Source organism: Sciurus carolinensis, chromosome 9 (genome assembly GCF_902686445.1).
Source record: "Sciurus carolinensis chromosome 9, mSciCar1.2, whole genome shotgun sequence".
Classification (NCBI taxonomy): Eukaryota; Metazoa; Chordata; class Mammalia; order Rodentia; family Sciuridae; genus Sciurus; species Sciurus carolinensis.
The window spans coordinates 26,767,554-26,787,418 of NC_062221.1; the positions used below are offsets into that span (position 1 = coordinate 26,767,554).

The 19,865-nt window shown below is 37.7% G+C and overlaps 1 protein-coding gene across 1 annotated transcript in view; it reads right to left on the reverse strand.

Moving 5' to 3' along the window:
- Window positions 1-19,865, reverse strand: part of Dock3 (dedicator of cytokinesis 3) — a 712,604-nt gene that overhangs the window by 126,339 nt on the left and 566,400 nt on the right. The window contains 1 exon segment of the mRNA XM_047563117.1: window positions 399-487. Within this exon segment, the coding sequence (XP_047419073.1) occupies window positions 399-487 (89 nt within the window).

A 19,865-nucleotide genomic window follows, 5' to 3' on the forward strand; every position in this document is an offset into this window, starting at 1 on the left:
AGTAATAGAGAATATTAAAATAATATAATATAATATAATATTATTGATATTACTATTTGTCCTACTCCCATTTTTTATGGCTGGGGTAATTTTTGTTCATAAAAACACAGACTTTGTAATGTGACAACCCTGAAACTCACTTTCTCACTCTAGATTTAAACTGGAACTTCAGTTACCTATCAAAGCACATGAATTCATCATAGAAAGAACAGAAAATGTATCTTGAGCAGCAGATATTAGGTAAGGCCTCAAGTTATTACAAAAGAATTAGTAGAAATTGCCTACAAAAGGAAAAAAAATCATCTTTAGGGAACTAAACACATAGTAATCAACACCAAGAAGTACTGTATGATTAGCAAATACAACACAACACATTTCTAGTCAGAGAAATACGTCACCATGGCTGGCGCTGGGGGCAGAGTACTTGGCGCTGGATTTTCGGATGATGTTCTCGTGGATCTGGGCCCATTCACTCTCATTGTTGCACCTGCAACAGAAGGACAGGCTTTATGGCTTGCTAGTATTTTAATATTGGGTCTGATGTCTTGATGTTTAATAATAAGTGAAGGGAAAGGATTCCTCACTTTCCTAAAGAAATAAATATATATTTTACTAATTTTGACAAAGCTCTTTCTATTAGGTGTAGAAGATTCACAGTTGGGGAAAGAGTAGGAACTCTAAAAATGAATCTTTACAAATACATATATGTGTATGTGCTTGTGTGTGTATGTGTCTGTGCATGAATGTGCACATGTAGGGATATCTATTTTTTTTTGGTGGTGCTAGGGTGGGATTCAGGGCATTGTGCATGGCAAGCATACATTTCATCACTGAGATACATCCACACACTACAGATATTTTTATTTTTATTTTTATTTTTTTTTAATTTTTTTTCTTATTTGTATATGAACAAATATCTTTGTTTTATTTATTTATTTTTATGTGGTGCTAAGGATCGAACCCAGTGCCTCACATATGCTAAGCAAGTGCTCTACCACTGAGCCACAGCTCCAGCTTTATTTTTATTTTTTAGTACCAGGGATTGAACCCAGGGGTGCTTTGCCACTGAGCTACATCCCTGATGTTTATTTTTTAAATTTTAAGACAAGGTTGTCCTAAGTTGCTTAGGTCTTCACTAAGTTCCTGAGGCTGGCCTTGAACTTGCAATCCTTCTGCCTCAGCCTCCCAAGTGGATGGGATTACAGGGCATGGTGGCACAAATATTTTTTAGATGGTAAAACATCCTCTTTTTAAGTAACGAGTTCTTTCTTTTCTAGATCCCCTCACACACAACACACATGCATACATATGGACCCCAGAGAAAAGTTCTTGATGAAAAAAAAACAGTCCTTCTCGATAAGCACTACTGTTAGACATTTTGGTTTTATGTTACCATCCAACTGTCATTAAACTGGCCCTATAGGAAAGTCCTCTTAAATTCAGGCAATGTGGATATCATGTACTTGTAGATGTTTTCAATCAGACCAGTACATAAAAAGCTTGAGAGAGTGGTAGATTTGGTTCACTGTTAAGTACCCTATGGTCAAGGAGAAGGAAGGCTTAACAGATATGGTTGGATGCCTAAATATGTAACAATAAAAATTCCTTCCAAGGACTTTAGGAGTGGGACAAAAGAGAGAACAGAGAAACAACCCTGTTAAGTTCTGATGTTTTAGAGTCTTATTCTCTAATGGGTAATTCAAAAAGAGCTGTTATACATAGCAACTTGTAAAAGAGTTCAGAACAGAGATTAGGAATTCATCCTAATGTAGACAACTGGATGAAATACTTGGAATGACAGTAAGATAATCACTGAAAATTGCTTTTGAACACTCAGGGATTGTTCTCTTGTTCTACCTTTCCCTCTGCTAATTAGGGGTATGGACCTACAAATTGCAGAAAACAGGATTCATGCATGAAGAAAAATCCACAGAATCTTCAATTAGTTTCTCAGAAGTATCCAGTCCAACATGGCAACTTCCAGAAGGAAATACCAATAAGATTAATGGCATGTGTCATCTTGCATATGAAGTATTATAGGCTTCTAAATAAAAAGGTTTGTATAGGGGCCACTTAGAGATAAAGGAGCTCAATACCTAGATTAAATCTGGTACCCAATTAGTGGCTCTTTGGGCTTTTTAGCCATATAAATAAGCCTTAGGTAATCAGAGTTGTTGTGAGGAATGGTTAAATGTAAGGTTCTTACAACCCAGGGTTCTAAGGATAATTTTCTGCTTACAGAATTACTTCTGAACAAAGAAAAAGCAGCATATCTTTTTATTTATTTATTTATTTATTTAGGTACCAGGGATTGAACTGTGGGGTGATTTACCACTGAGCCACATCCCCAGACCTTTTCATTTTTTATTTTGAGACAGGATCTTAACAAGTTGCCTGGGGCCTAAGTTGCTGAGGGTGGCTTTGAACTTGTGATACTGCCTTAACCTCCTGAGCTACTGGGTTTACAGGTTGGTATCACCTATATAAAAAGATGCTGAGAGAGTATACTTTTACTCATGACTTAGCAATATGGCATGAAATAAAAAAAAAAAAAAAGAGAGGTGTTGGCAGCAGCATACCTAGATCTTTTTGTCTGACATGCACATAGTCTCACATCTTGTTCAACTAGTCAATATATCAGAGAAGTGCCCAGCCCAGTTGGTGAGGGATTCAAAAGACTTATCCTGCTGTCAGTTTTTCTTGTCCTTTCTCAGTTTATAAGATCGCTAGTTACTTTAACCAATATCTGGTACAGTTTTTCATCAATAAAATATGTCATAACTTACCCCCCCACACACGTTTTGAAAACTCACTCCCTCACAAATGTGAGGTAATTTTAGTATATCTCCAATTAAGTAATCACTGGGGATGGTGGAACACAGAAGGTCACTTTCCTGGCTGCTCCATTGTGTGAAACCAAAAAAGCAGATAGGCAGTTTCTCAGAAAGGTGGGTGGGAAAAAAGGTGGGGGGATTTTACTGGGATTTAATACTGGACATTCAAAACAGAACAGGGATGCAGGAGATTGAATATAATAAGAAAGAAATCTCTAGTGCCACTGCCACTACAACTGGAGGCACCAGCTAGAGTGGTCCCTCTGCAAGTAAAGTGGGAGGATAAGGGAACTAAAGGAACCTACATTTTTGGGAGGCCTGAGGCATAGCTGGGTATGGAGAGATCAGAGATCAAAGATTCTGCTTGACTAAACTGAAAGGTGTGCTTCACAATATCCTCAGGTGGGAAAGAAACTGCATCTCTCCCAGCTCCCTGTGGAGGACAGAGGAAGGAACCATTTTGCAGTCACGGTGTGGGGGCCAGCAGCTGGGAGAGTTGACTCATGTCAAACCTGAATGTGACCCACAGTATAGGCCTAGCAAACCCAAAAGGCACAACATGGAGTATGCCTTAGTGACCAGGAGAAAATAAAATGTGGAGAAGGGTTTATACAAAGGAATACTGGTGGTAGAAACCCATCTAGTTTCTCCCCTCCCAGTTCAATTCGCCTGCCTGAAATATTGGATGGGAGACATGTGCCTGGCTGGGAATTCAAAAGGGTGGGGGTGGGAGAGATTGAGTTTGGAGATTGAATCCAAGAGATCAGGGAACATGGGTTCCACAGGTGACCAGAGTGGACTAAGGATTGGCTCCTTCATAGTATAAGTGGAACCCAGGGGAGATTCAGAATGGTCTGGCAACTGTTGGGCCCTGGAGGTTGTGCTGATTTAAAATCGTTAGACCAATCACAATTCAAGAAAGAACCTAGAGAATACCCAAACCTAAACCCTGCATCCAGAAGTTCTGCCTATGAGATTTCCTCTTATACTCTAGCAATTCCACTGTGAGGGTGGAGCAGGAATCACACTCCAGGCCACAGCACATAACACTGCTGAGAAGAGAAGCTGAGAATCATTTTGAACTCCAAAGGAAATAATTCTTTAACTTTTCATTGAGTTTTTTTTTTTAATTTAAATTTAAATTTATTTTTTTTCATTTCTCTAATTGTGACCTGAATGGTTCATGGACACTTATACATATTCATATTTTTTTCTCATTTCTAGCATTTTTGAAGTCAGTTGTTTTTCACGGATTGGTATTTTGAGGACAAGGATATTTGATTAGTATATCTCAATTTTGTTTTGAATTCTTTTATTTTTATTTTAATTTAAAAATTTATACTTTATATATTTTATTTCTCACTTATCTGTTTTCCATGATTCTCCTTTTCTCTATTCTTTTGCTAACAGCCAATAGAAATTATTTTCTCTTTCACTATTCCTTTAGTATTTTACGTATATTTTCTCTATTCCTCCCTCATAATCATCACATCCTAGATCACTTCTTTTCTCTCCCTGTACACCATTTGAAATTGTAAACCCTTTTGCAAATTTACTGTTATTACTGGGGATGATAACTGATCACATCATTTCTGTTTACTATGACAATTAACATTGTTTTTTTTTTTTTTTACGTTTACATAGGGTAATGATGTTTATTATATTTTTCCCCTCCCCCCCACGCCTCTCACCCCTCTTTTCCCTCTATACAGTCCTTCTTTCCTTCATTCTTACCGCTCTCCTTATCCCTAACCCTAAACCTAACCCTAAACCTAATGCTAACCCCTCCCACCCCCCATTATATGTCCTCATCCGCTTATCAGCGAGATCATTCGTCCTTTAGTTTTTTGAGATTGGCTTATCTCACTTAGCATGATATTCTCCAATTTCGACCATTTGCCTACAAATGCCATAATTTTATCATTCTTCATTGCGGAGTAATATTCCATTGTATAAATATGCCACAGTTTCTTTATCCATTCATCAACTGAAGGGCATCTAGGTTGGTTCCACAATCTGGCTATGGTGAAATGAGCAGCAATGAACATTGATGTGGCTGTATCTCTGTAGTATGCTGATTTTAAGTCCTTTGGGTATAGGTCAAGGAGTGGGATAGCTGGGTCAAATGGTGTTTCCATTCCAAGCTTTCTGAGGAATCTCCACACTGCTTTCCAGAGTGGCTGCACTAATTTGCAACCCCACCAGCAATGTATGAGTGTTCCTTTTTCACCACATCCTCGCCAACACCTATTGTTGCTTGTATTCTTGATAATCGCCATTCTAATTGGGGTGAGATGAAATCTTAGGGTAGTTTTGATTTGCATTTCCCTTATTACTAGGGATGTTGAACATTTTTTCATATATCTGGTGATTACTTGTACATCTTCTGTGAAGTGTCTGTTCATTTCCTTAGCCCATTTGTTGATTGGATTATTTGTATTGTTCGTGTAGAGTTTTTTGAGTTCTTTATAGATTCTGGAAATTAGCGCTCTATCTGAGGTATGGTTGGCAAAGATATTCTCCCACTCTGTAGGCTCTCTCTTCACATTTCTGATAGTTTCCTTTGCTGAGAGAAAGCTTTTTAGTTTGAATCTATCCCAGTTGTTGATTCTTGCTTTTATTTCTTGTGCTATGGGAGTCTTGTTAAGGAAATCTGATCCTGAGCCAACAAGTTGAAGATTTGGACCTACTTTTTCTTCTATAAGATGCAGGGTCTCTGGTCTGATTCCGAGGTCCTTGATCCATTTTGAGTTGAGTTTTGTGTAGGGTGAGAGATAGGGGTTTAATTTTATTCTATTGCATATAGTTTTCCAGTTTTCCCAGCACCATTTGTTGAAGAGGCTATCTTTTCTCCATTGCATATTGTTGGAACCTTTGTCTAGTATGAGAAAATTGTATTTATTTGGGTTTGTGTCCATGTCCTCTATTCTGTACCATTGATCTACCTGTCTATTTTGGTACCAATACCATGCCGTTTTTGTTACTATTGCTTTGTAGTAGAGTTGAAGATCTGGTATTGCAATACCCCTGCTTCGCTCTTGCTACTGAGGATTGCTTTAGCTATTCTAGGTTTCTTATTCTTCCAGATGAATTTCATAATTGCTTGCTCTATTTCTGCAAGGTACATCATTGGGATTTTAATTGGAATTACATTGAATCTGTATAGCACTTTAGGTAGTATAGCCATTTTGACGATATTAATTCTGCCTATCCAGGAACATGGGAGATCTTTCCATCTTCTAAGGTTTTCTTGAATTTCTTTCTTTAGTGTTCTGTAGTTCTCATTGTAGAGGTCTTTCACCTCTTTTGTGAGATTGATTCCCAAGTATTTTATTTTTTTCGATGCTATTGTGAATGGGGTAGTTTTCCTAATTTCTCTTTCTGAAGATTCATCACTTATGTATAAAAATGCATTGGATTTATGAGCATTGATCTTGTAACCTGCTACTTTACTGAATTCACTTATGAGTTCTAAAAGTTTTCTGGTGGAATTTCCAGGTTCCTCTAAATATATAATCATGTCATCAGCGAACAGGGATAGTTTGAGTTCTTCTTTTCCTATTCGTATCCCTTTAATTTCTTTGGTTTGTCTGATTGCTCTGGCTAGAGTCTCAAGGACGATGTTGAATAGAAGCGGTGAAAGAGGGCATCCCTGCCTTGTTCCAGTTTTTAGGGGGAACGCTTTCAGTTTTTCACCATTTAGAATGATATTAGCCATGGGCTTAGCGTAGATGGCCTTTATAATGTTTAGGAATGTTCCCACTACCCCAATTTTTTCTAGTGTTTTGAGCATGAAGGGATGCTGTATTTTATCAAATGCTTTTTCTGCATCTATTGAAATAATCATGTGATTCTTAACTTTAAGTCTGTTGATATGGTGAATGACATTTATTGATTTCCGAATGTTGAACCAACCTTGCAGCCCTGGGATAAAACCCACTTGATCGTGGTGCACTATCTTTTTAATATATATTTGTATGCGATTTGCTAAAATTTTGTTGAGAATTTTTGCATCGATGTTCATTAAGGATATTGGTCTGAAATTTTCTTTCCTTGATGTGTCTCTGTCTGGTTTAGGTATCAGGGTGACATTGGCTTCATAGAACGAGTTTGGTAGGGTTCCCTCCTCTTCTATTTCATGGAATAGTTTGAGGAGTATTGGAATGAGCTCTTCTTAAAGGTTTTGTAGAACTCGGCTGAGAACCCATCTGGTCCTGGACTTTTCTTTGTTGGTAGGCTTTTGATGACCTCTTCTATTTCATTGCTTGAAATTGGTTTATTTAAGTTGTGTATGTCCTCCTCGTTCAGTTTAGGTAGTTCATATGTCTCTAGAAATTTGTTGATGTCTTCGAGGTTTTCTGTTTTGTTGGAGTATAGATTTTCGAAATAGCTTCTAATTATGTTTTGTATTTCACTCGTGTCTGTTGTGATGTTTCCTTGTTCATTCCGAATTTTAGTAATTTGAGTTTTCTCCCTCTTTCTCTTTGTTAGTGTGGCTAAGGGTTTATCAATTTTATTTATTTTTTCAAAGAACCAACTATTTATTTTGTTAATTTTTCCGATTGTTTCTTTTGTTTCGATTTCGTTGATTTCGGCTCTGATTTTAACTATTTCCTGTCTTCTACTACTTTTGGTATTGGTCTGCTCTTCTTTTTCTAGTGCTTTGAGCTGTAGTGTTAAGTCGTTTATTTGTTGATTTCTACTTCTTTTTTTGAATGCACCCCATGAAATAAATCTTCCTCTAAGTACTGCTTTCATAGTGTCCCAGAGATTTTGATATGATGTGTCTTTGTTCTCGTTTACTTCTAAGAATTTTTTTATTTCCCTCCTGATGTCTTCTGTTATCCATTCATCATATAATAGTGTATTATTTAGTCTCCAGGTATTGGAGAAGTTTCTGTTTTTTATTCTGTCATTTATTTCTAATTTCAATCCATTATGATCTGATAGAGTACAAGGTAGTATCTCTATCTTCTTGTATTTACTAACAGTAGTTTTGTGGCATAAAATATGGTCTATTTTAGAGAAGGATCCATGTGCTGCTGAGAAGAAAGTGTATTCTTTGTTGGATGGTATATTCTATATATGTCCGTTAAGTCTAAATTGCTGATTGTGTTGTTGAGATCTATAGTTTCTTTATTCAATTTTTGTTTGGACGATCTATCCAGTGGTGAGAGACGTGTGTTAAAATCGCCTAGTATTATTGTGTTGTGGTCTATTTGATTTCTGGAATTGAGAAGGATTTGTTTGACGTACGTGGATGAGCCAATGTTCGGGGCATAGATATTTATGATTGTTATGTCTTGCTGATTTATGCTTCCCTTAAGCAGCATGTAATGTCCTTCTTTATCCCTTCTGACTAGTTTTGGTTTGAAGTCCACATTATCTGAGATGAGGATGGATACTCCAGCTTTTTTGCTGTGTCCGTGTGCATGGTATGTTTTTCCCCATCCTTTCACCTTTAGTCTATGGGTGTCTCTTTCTATGAGATGAGTCTCTTGCAGGCAGCATATTGTTGGATTTTTCTTTTTAATCCAATCTGCCAGTCTGTGTCTTTTGATTGATGAATTCAGGCCATTAACATTCAGGGTTATTATTGTGATATGATTTGTATTCCCAGTCAATTGACTCATATTTGTTTTTGACATGATTTGGTTTCTCCTTTATTTGGCTATTCCTTTAGGCTAGCGCCTCCTGTTGGTGATTTGCATCGTTGTTTTTCATCTCTTCCTCATGGAATATTTTGCTGAGAATGTTCTGTAATGCTGGCTTTCTTTTTGTAAATTCCTTTAGCTTTTGTTTATCATGGAAGGATCTTATTTCATTGTCAAATTTGAAGGTAAGTTTTGCTGGGTATAAGATTCTTGGTTGGCATCCATTTTCTTTCAGGGCTTGGTATATGTTGTTCCAGGCCCTTCTAGCTTTTAGGGTCTGGATTGAAAAATCTGCTGATATTCTTATTGGTTTCCCTCTGAATGTAATTTGATTCTTTTCTCTCGCGGCCTTTAAAATTCTGTCTTTATTTTGTATGTTAGGTATTTTCATAATAATGTGCCTTGGTGTGGGTCTGTTGTAATTTTGTATGTTTGGAGTTCTATAAGCCTCTTGTACTTGGTTTTCCATTTCATTCTTCAGATTTGGGAAATTTTCTGTTATTATTTCATTGAATAGATTGTTCATACCTTTGGTTTGTTTCTCTAAGCCTTCCTCAATCCCAATAATTCTCAAATTTGGCCTTTTCATGATATCCCATAGTTCTTGGAGATTCTGTTCATGATTTCTTACCATCTTCTCTGTTTGTTCAACTTTGTTTTCAAGGTTAAATATTTTGTCTTCAATGTCTGAGGTTCTGTCTTCCAGGTGTTCTATCCTATTGGTTATGCTTTCTATGGAGTTTTTAACTTGGTTTATTGTTTCCTTCATTTCAAGGATTTCAGTTTGGTTTTTTTTCAGTATCTCTAACTCTTTATTGAAATGATCTCTTGCTTCCCGTATTTGGTCTTTTAACTGTTGATTGGTGCGATCATTTAATGCCTGCATTTGCTCTTTCATCTCCTCCTTCAATGCCTGCATTTGCTCTTTCATTTCCTCATTAGCTTCCCTGATTGTTTTAATTACGTACATTCTGAACTCCCTTTCTGACATTTCTTCTGCTGTGCTGTCATTGGGTTTTATTGATGTAGTATCTAGGTTTGTTTGGGACATTTTCTTCCCTTGTTTTCTCATAATGGTCAGTTGTCAGTGGGACCCTGAGATATTGCAGTTTTCCACTATTGGCTTATAGTGTCCCAGTAGATTTCCAGTGTATCACCTCCCAGCCTTCAGTAGCCTGATGTCTTGGAGGAATCTGATAAAGCAGCTCATTCGAAGAATACTGCCCCTAGCCCCCTACTGGTTCCACGTTTTGGAACTGGCTCTGTGCGGAAATGCTCTCACTGTCGGCCTGCACCGTGCAGCTGGCCGTGTGGGAAGAGCCCACTGCCGGAGTGTGGAAGACTACCTTGGGAAGACTCAAGCTGCCCTGCCCGGCTCCGCTAAGCCACCTCTATCTGGGCCTGCCACCCGGGCTGAGCTTTACCCAGTGGGCAGACTCACCCGTGGCTCTATTTCAGTCCGAGTCTCTCTATGCCTCCCCCTCTTAGCTCCTGGGTTCTGGAGCGACCGGGGGTGCAGTCTCCCTCTAGGCCGCCATCTTGGATCGCCCCGTGAAGAGAGCCCGCAGCCGGAGTGGGCAGAGCCGCCTGAAGAGGTCTCCGGCTGCCCTGCCCTTATCCCTGGGGCTGTTTGCAGATCGAGGCTCTCCGCTGGTTCTTTGCAGGAGTACACTGCGCTGCGGCAGCTCTGGGACTCGGAGCCTGCTCTGTTCAGAAAGGCTCTCACGAGCGGGCCAGTTCTGTTCCGAGAACCTGGAGAAGCTGGCTGTGTGGGCGGGGCCCACCGCCAGAGTGCGCAGGACTGCCTGTGGATGACTCTAGCTGCCCTGCCCGGCTCCGATAAGCCACCTCTATCTGGGCCTGCCAGCCGGGCCGAGCTTTACCCAGTGGGCAGACTCACCCATGGCTCCACTTCAGTCCGAGTCTCTCAATGCCTCCCCTTCTTAACTCCTGGGTTGTGGAGCGAATGGGGGTGCAGTCTCCCTCTAGGCCGCCATCTTGGATCGCCTCGTGAAGAGAGCCCGCAGCCGGAGTGGGCAGAGCCGCCTGAAGAGGTCTCCGGCTGCCCTGCCCTTATCCCTGGGGCTGTTTGCAGATCGAGGCTCTCCGCTGGTTCTTTGCAGGAGTACACTGCGCTGTGGCAGCTCCGGGACTCGGAGCCTGCTCTGTTCAGAAAGGCTCTCACGAGCGGGCCAGTTCCGTTCCGAGAACCTGGAGAAGCTGGCTGTGTGGGCGGGGCCCACCGCCGGAGTGCGCAGGACTGCCTGTGGATGACTCTAGCTGCCCTGCCCGGCTCCGATAAGCCACCTCTATCTGGGCCTGCCAGCCGGGCCGAGCTTTACCCAGTGGGCAGACTCACCCGTGGCTCCACTTCAGTCCGAGTCTCTCAATGCCTCCCCTTCTTAACTCCTGCGTTCTGGAGCGAATGGGGGTGCAGTCTCCCTCTAGGCCGCCATCTTGGATCGCCCAATTAACATTGTTGATGTCATAGCAGGAACTATTTGGGTTAATACTGTATATTATTTGCATTGGTTATTGTTGTTATTTATCTCCCCTTAAACAGTGAGGTACTGGAAACCTTCAGAGACACTATAGGTCCACAGGATAGAAATTCTAATGCCTCAGATTCATACTGTTAGATGGGCAGACACACAAACAATGTGAAAGAGCAAGGGAACAAAACACCCGAAACAAACCAAGATACTTCAATAACAAAAATCACTGACATCACTGTGGAAGATGTGTCAGAGAAGGAGTTTAGAAAGTACACAGTTAAACTGATCTGTGAGATAAAGGATGATGTAAGGAGTGAAATCAGAGAGAAAATACGAAATGAAAGATCATTTCAATAAAGAGATAGAGATTCTGAAAAAAAAAAAACAAGCAGAAATCCTTGAAATGAAGGAATCAATAAACCAAATTAAAACTTCAATGGAAAGCATCACCAGCAGACTAGACCACTTGGAAGATGGAGTTTGAGGCAATAAAGACAAAATATATAATTTGAAAATAAGGTTGATCATGGAGAAAAGATGTTAAGAGACCATGAACAGAATGTTCAAGAAATATGGGTTAACATGGGAAGACCAAATTTAAGATTTATTGGGATAGATGAAGGCTCAGAGGTACAAACCAAAGGAATGTTCAATCTTTTCAATGAAATAATATCAGAAAATTTCCCAAACCTTAAGAATGAAAAGGAAAATTGAATACAGGAGGCTTACAGGACCCCAAATATGCAATATTACAATAGACGCACACTAAGGCATATTACTATGAAAATGCCTACCATACAGAAAAAGGATAGACTTTACAAGGCTACCAGAGAAAAACAACAGGTCACATTTAGAAGGAAACCAATTTAGGTCTCATCTGATTTCTCAATGCAGACCCTAAAAGCTTGGAGGTCTTGGAATAATATATATACCAAGCCCTGAAAGAAAATGGATGTCAGTCAAGAATACAATACTCAGCAAAATTAAACTTCAGAATTGACGTTAAAAAACAACCTTCCACGATAAACAAAAGTTAAAATAATTCACAACTAGAAAGCCTGTACTACAAAACATACTCAACAAAATATTGTATGAAGAAGAAATGAAAAAAAAAAGTGAAAACCAGCCAAGGGAGGAAACACACTATAAGAATAGTCAATAAAAGGAGAAACTAATTCAAATTAAAAATCAGAAATAAAATGACAGAGAATAAAAATCATTTCTCAATAACATTGAATGTAAATGGCCTAAACTCATCAATCAAGACACAGAATGGCAGATTGGATTAAAACACAAGACCCAACAAAATGCTGTCTCCAAGCAACTTACCTCATAAGCAAAGACATTCACAGACAGAAAGTAAAATGATGGCAAAAAAATCATATTATTCACATGGATCTCATAAACAAACAGGGGTTTCTATGTTCATATCAGATAAAGTGAACTTCAAGCCAAAGTTAATCAGAAGGGATCAATAAGGTCATTTCATACTGCTTAAGGGAACTATACATGAACAGCATCAACAAGACATTACAATCATAAATATTAATTCCCCAAACAGTGGAGCACCTTTATATATATATAAAAAAACTCTTCTAAATTTTAAGAATCAAATAGACCACAAAATAATAAAACTAAGTGACTTTAACATGCCTCTCTCATCACTGGACAGATCCTCCAAACAAAAACTAAATGAAGAAGCTACAGAACTAAAAAATACAATTAATAATTTAGACGTTCACCAATCAATGAATGAATATACTTTCTTTTTAGCAGTACATGGATCCTTCTCTAAAACAGACCATATCTTAGACCACAAAGCAATTTCTAGCAAATACAAAAAAAAAATAGAGATAATTCCTTACATTCTCTCAGAACATAATGAAATGAGAGGTCAACATAAAATAAAAAATAGAAGCTACTCTAATAGAGTAATAGAGACTAAATAATATGCTACTGAATGACCAATGGATAAGAGAAGAAATCAGGGATGAAATAAAAACACACTTTGAGGTAAATGAGAATAGGGATACAACCTGTCAAAATCTCTGGGGCAGTATACGAAGGCAGTTCTAAGAGGGAAGTTCATTGCATTGAGCTCATTCATTAGAAGAATAGAAAGTCACTAAATAAATAACTTAACAACATCTTAAAGCCCTAGAAAAAGAAGAATAAATCAATACCAAAAGCAGAAGACAGGAAATAATTCAAACCAGAGCTGAAATCAATGAAATTGAAGCAAAAAATTCAAAAAAATTAATGAAACAAAATGCTAGTTCTTTGAGAAAATAAGTAAAATTGATAAAATCTTAACCAAGCTAATGAAGAGAAAGAGAAAACTCAAATACTACTGAAATACAGATGATAATTAGAAACTATCTTGAAAATTTATACTCTAATAAAACAGAAAATCTTGAAGATATCAACAAAGTTTTAGAGACATATGACTTACCCAACTTGAATCAGGAGGACATAGAAAATTTAAACAGATCATTTACAAATAAGAAACATTTAAGAGAAAAAGAATATTTAAAGTAATGAAATTGGAGATACCATCAAAAGCTTACCAAGAAAGAAAAGTCCAGGACCAGAGAGATTCTCAGTGGAGTTCTTACCAGATTTTCAAAGAAGAACTAAGACCAGTTCTCCTCAATTTATTCCATGAAATACAAAAGGAGAGAACTCTTCCAAACTCATTCTATGAAGCTATTATTACCCTGATTCCTAAACCAGACAAAGACACATTAAGAAAAGAAAATTTCAGACCAATATCCCTAACACAGATGCAAAAATTCTTAATAAAATACTGGGAAATCACATACAAAAACATAATAAAAAGACAGAGCACCATGATCAAATGGGGTTCATCCCAGGGATGCAAGGTTGGTTCAACACATGGAAATCAATACATGGAAATCAATACACATAATTCACATCAACAGACAAAGACAAGAATCACATGATTATCTCAATTGACACAGAAAAAGCATTTGACAGAATGTAGCATCCATTCATGTTTAAAACACTAGAAAAAACTAGGGGTAGTAGGAACACACCTCAACATTGTAAAAGCTATATATGATAAACCCAAGGCCAACATCATTCTAAATGGAAAACAATTGAAAGCATTCCCTCTAAAAACTAGAAGAAGACAGGGATGCCCTCTTTCACTACTTTTTTTTAAAGTTTAGTCCTTAAAACTCTAGCCAGAGCTATTAGGAAAAAAGAGAGAAAGAGAAGACAGGGAGAGAAAAGAAATTAGAGGGATACAAAAAGGAAAATAAGAGCTCAAACCATCCCTATTTGCCAACAACATGATCCTATATTTAGAAGACCCAAAAAATTCTACCAGAAAACTTCTAGAACTCATAAAGGAATTTGGCAAAGTAGCAGAATATAAAATCAATACCCATAAATCAAATGCATTTCTACACATAAGCAATGAAATCACTGCAAGAGAAATTGGGAAAACTATCCCATTCACAATAGCCTCAAAAAAAACCCAAAACACTTGGGACTCAATCTAATAAAAAAGGTGAAAGACTACTACAATGAAAATTTACAGAATGCTAAAGAAAGAAATGGAGGAAGATCATAGTAGATGGAAAGATTTCTCATGTTCTTGGACAGGCAGAATTAATATTGTCAAAATAGTCATACTACCAAAAGCACTATAGAGATTTAATGAAATTCCTACTAAAATTCCAATGATGTTCTTCACAGAAATAGAAAAAGTTGTCAGGAAATTCATTTGGAAAAATAAGAGGCCCAGAAAGCCAAAGCAATTCTTATTAAGAAAAGTGAAGAAGGAAGCACTCAAAATACCGAGTTTTAAATTATACTACAGAGCTACAGTAACAAAAGTAGCATGGTTTTAGCTATTTTTGACCGAAGCAGACATGAAGACCACTGGAACAGAAGAGAATACACAGAAATAAATCCACATAAATAAATAGCTTTATCTCGAACTAGACAAAGCTGTCATAAACAAAGATAACTTCTTCAACAAATAGTGCTCAGAAAACTGGAAATAGTAGAATGAAATTTAACCCCTTTCTCTCATCCTACACAAAACTCAACTAGGCATTACACCAGAGACCCTGCACCTATTAGAAGACAAAGCAGGCCCAACTCTCCATCGTTTAGGCTCAGGAATGGACTTCCTCAACAATACTCCTAAAGTGCATGTAGTAAAATCAAGAATCAATAAATGGGGTGGGGGCTGGGGATATAGCTCATTTGGTAGAGTGCTTGCCTTGCATGCAACAAGGCCCTGGGTTTAATCTACAGCACCACAAAAATAAACAAATGAATGAATGAATGAATGAATAAATAGGAAGGTATCAAACTAAAAAACTTCTTCACAGCAAAGGAAATGATCATGAATGTGAACAGAGAGCCTACAGAATGGAAGAAAATCTTTGCCACCTGCAACTCAGATGGAGCACTAATCTCCAGGATATAAAAATAACTAAAAAAAAAAACCAAAAACCAAAAAACAAAAAAACCCCAAAGAAATAACCCAATCAATATATGGGTTAATGAACTGAACAGACACTTCATAGAAGAAATACTAATGGTCAACAAATGTATGAAAAAAATGTTCAACATCTCTAGCAATTAGAGAAATGCAAATCAAAACTACACTGAGCTTTCATCTCACTCCAGTCAGGATAGCACCTATCAAGAACACAAGTAACAAGAAATGTTGCTAATGGTGTGGGGGAAAAGGTACACTCATACATTGCTGGTGGAACTGCAAATTGGTTCAACCACTTTGTAAAGAAGTATGGAGACTCCTCAGAAAGCCTTTTGACCCAGTATTCCCACTCCTTGGTATATGCCCAAAAGATTTAAAATCAGCATATTATGATGATACAGCCACATCAAAGTTTATCATAGCTCAATTCACAATAGCTAAGCTATGGAGGTAACCTAGGTGCTCTTCAACAAATGAATGGATAAAGAAAATGTGGTATATATGCACAATGGAATATTATTCAACTATAAATGGCATTTACTGATAAATGGATGGAACTGGGGAATAACATGCTAAGTGAAATAAGACAGTCCCCCCAAAATCAAAGGTCAAATGTTCTCTCTGACATGCAGATGCTAACACACAATAAGGTGTGGGAATGAAAGAATAGAAGTTTATTGGATTAGACAAAAGGGAATATAGGGAAGTGAGGGGGTTATCTGAATAGAAAAGACAGTAGAATGAATTGGACATTACTATGTTCATATAAGGGTACACATGATCAGTGTAACTTCACATCACATTCAACCATAATAATATGATCCTAGTTAGAATAAGTTATATACCAAGTATATATAATACCAAAATATATCTAGTGTCATGTATGTCTGAAAATAACAAACAAAAAATAAAGTACTCACTGTTCCTTTAGCAGTATAGAGAAGCTGATGCTTTGTCAGCCACACCAACAGTGACAGTGTATGTTATTTCACTTACATTTACCCCTCCACTCAATACAGTTCAGATGCCAAATTGATGGCTTAAATGTCATTCATCTCCCCTTGTATACGCTTTAACTCCTAGTGGCCTTCATAGTTCTGCTTTCAGCCAACTTTCTTCCCTCCAAGTCTTCCTAGACAATCTCACCCATTCCTATAACTTCAATTACACCAGAATTTGCCAAGCCACAAAGAGGTATACATAGCCTAGACTTATCCCTAAGTTTCTATCCTCCATGTCTATAAGATCTCATCTTTTCTCCCCAACTTGTCTGCCCCAGAGATGCCATTTTACTGAGAGGAACCCCCTAGTTTACTAAGCCATAACCCTTCCAAAATTCATGTTATAGTTGGGATGTGAGATGCTCCCCAAGAAGTGTGATCCTTAGACCAGAAGTGCTGGCTTTGACAGGAAACTTGTTAGAAGTGAAAATTCATAAGAGAGAATATTGGCCCCACTCCAAGATACTATGGGGGACAGTATACTTTAACTATTCTATACTCCAAGATACTATGGGGGGCAGTGTACTTTAACAAGCCCTCCAAAAGTATAAAGAATACTCTGTATATTCACCTTTTTGAGAAAAATAACATTCTGTCTCCTCTGAAACCCCTCCACAATGTTTCATACCTCTCTCAGAGATAAACACTTAGGAATTTTATAGGTATCATTTCCTCATTTACTCTCATAATTTTCTCATGTTTCAGTCTATAATAAATGTTATTTATGTTGATATAATGGGTCATTTCTGAATAATGGCCTTTCCGAATAAGGTTCTTAGAGTAATAAATAGAAGATACACGAGAAATTACCTTTCTACTTATAAAAATTTAAAAACATTTTATAGTTTATTTATACTTTAATACAGATAATTAAAAGACAAATAGCCTGTATCTGTATACATATGTAATTATAATGCATTAGCAGGAATATTTCTTTTTATCCCTTCTCTTTCCAGGTGGAAGGGTTTCTGTGAGTAACACTGAGGGCTTCTTTACCCCTTCACTCACTTTCCTGGGAGGAATACATCTAGAAGGATTCAGTCAAGAACATCTCAGTTTTGCCTCTTTCCTCTTTTGGGACCAACCTGCTTGCAGAGAGTATACAATCTCTACACTAGCAGATTTCCACTGATAGTGACCTTAAAAGAAAATGCAGGAGTAAAGTTGCAAGAGATAAGCAACTCATTACATACAAGATAAATTCCACATGGTTATCAGTAAATTTCTTAGTAGAAATCTTGCAAGTGAGGAGGAAGTGGAATGATATATTCAAAGTAATGAACAACAACAACAACAACAAAACAGCCAGTCAAGAATATTTTATCCAGAAAATATGTCCTTCAAAAATGAAAGGGAGAAAAAAGATATCCTTAGTAAACAAAAGCTGAAAAAGTGCATCACCACTAGAACTGTTTTATAAGAAATACTAATGAGAGTTCTTCAAGTTGAAATAAAGGACACTCAGTAATATGAAAACATTTGAAAGCATAAAATTCACTAGTAAATTTAAGTATGTAGTCAAACACCCTAAATCTGTAATGTAATACTTATAACACTAGCATAAAAGTTAAATGACAAAGTATTACTAATAATTATACTACAATAATTATGGCAGAAAATATTTAGGATCAAAAAGTAAAATAGTGATGTTGAAAACATAAACACTAGGTAAAATAGACTTTTAGTCAAAATACATTATAAGATAAAGGCCTCTATATAATGATAAAGGATCATTTCTTCAAAGAATATAACAATTGCACCCCACTTCAACAATGGCATGTCATTCAAACAAAAAATAGGGAACAGCAGACCTTGAATAACACTATGGACCAAATGAACTCCAAGGACATACACAGAATATTTCATCCAATAGCATATACATTCTTCTGAATTGCACATGGAACATTTCCAGGATAGAGCATATATTAGACCACAAAACAAGTCTTAACTATTTTAAGAAAACTGAAATCATATCAAGGATCTTTTCCAATAGTGACTAGCATGGCTGCCAGTCTTAAGACTCAGGTAACAGGCTTGCTATACAGCTGGAGTTGGTCCCCTTTGCCTAGGTGTTGGGAATGTTGGTCCATGGCTTGCTTCAGTTTCCTTTGTGTGGGAGAGAAGAAGGTCAAAGAGGTGTCAAAGTTAGAAGAAGACTTGGAACAATTGAAGGCAGAAGGCTGTGGTGACTCCTCAATGTTGCACAAAAGTCTCATGTCCAGAGTTTGATCCTGATAACTCTCAGGGGTACCAAATGTTGACCGCTATCTGTCCTTCTGCTTCTAAATGACCTGGCCCAATGGTGGAGGGCACCTTCATGAATCTTGGATCCTGAGATGAAGTTTCAGTCTGGCCCAAGATCTTTGGGAAAGAGGTGATCTGTTAATCACCAGAGTGTAAGCCATGGAGTATCTGTTCTTCTGTATAAAAATGCCTCTTCTCCATGTACACCCTGGTGCCTGAGGTTACTCCCAACTACTCTATATGTCCTACTGACACTCAATTCTTTTACCATCTCTCTCTATTGCCTACATAAAATCTCTAAGGACCTCTAGACTTTCAAATGCTTTCTGGGACCCAACCTTAAGTCTGTCCTGGTGTCCATCTCTTAAACAGGAAACCACTGTGGGAAATTACCAATATAGAGCTCTCCTAGCCTCAAAATTAGACTGCCTTCTTTAGACCTTCACAAGATACCTTTTCTTCTGTATTACCCCTTGACCTACAGGAAAAAGACCAGAAGTTCTATTTTAATTACAATAAACTACTATCTCTTCTAGTTCAGGGAACCTGATTGTTTGTCTTCTCAATTGGAAATATCACCCAGAACACTATCAGGCTTGCTTCCTTGTTCAAACTGAGGAATATAACAACAGTCCATGGTTCTATGAATATGAGGACCCCAAAAGGACAAAGGGAAAGTTTAAGAAATATTTTAAAGGCACAACCAGCTAACTAATGACCTCCCTTAACTCACATAATTATCAGTATCCTCCATACTGAGTGAGGCCCAGTTCTCCCTCCAAAACTTGCTTTAATTGATGGTGGGTTTAAGACTCCCGAGAAATAAAAAGATCCAAATATTTTCAATTAGGAAATTATCTAGTTTGCCAGAGGAAGCTTCAGATGGGGCTACATTGGTAAGTGCAGAGAATCCAAAAGGTTCCCTTCTTTCTTTTTATGGATGCACATGGGAGAGAAAGCTGCCACTGTGCAGACATGCTACAGGTGCAGGCCCTGCTACTGTGTTGGTGAAAATCAGATAACACTGTGGTTTATAGGAGACAGGGAACACTGGGGATGCCATGACTCTTCCCTCTGTCTCACAGACAGGAAATCAGATTTTTACTCCTCTGGAATGTATCAAAAGAAATTATGCTAAATTTGATCCCCAGATCTTA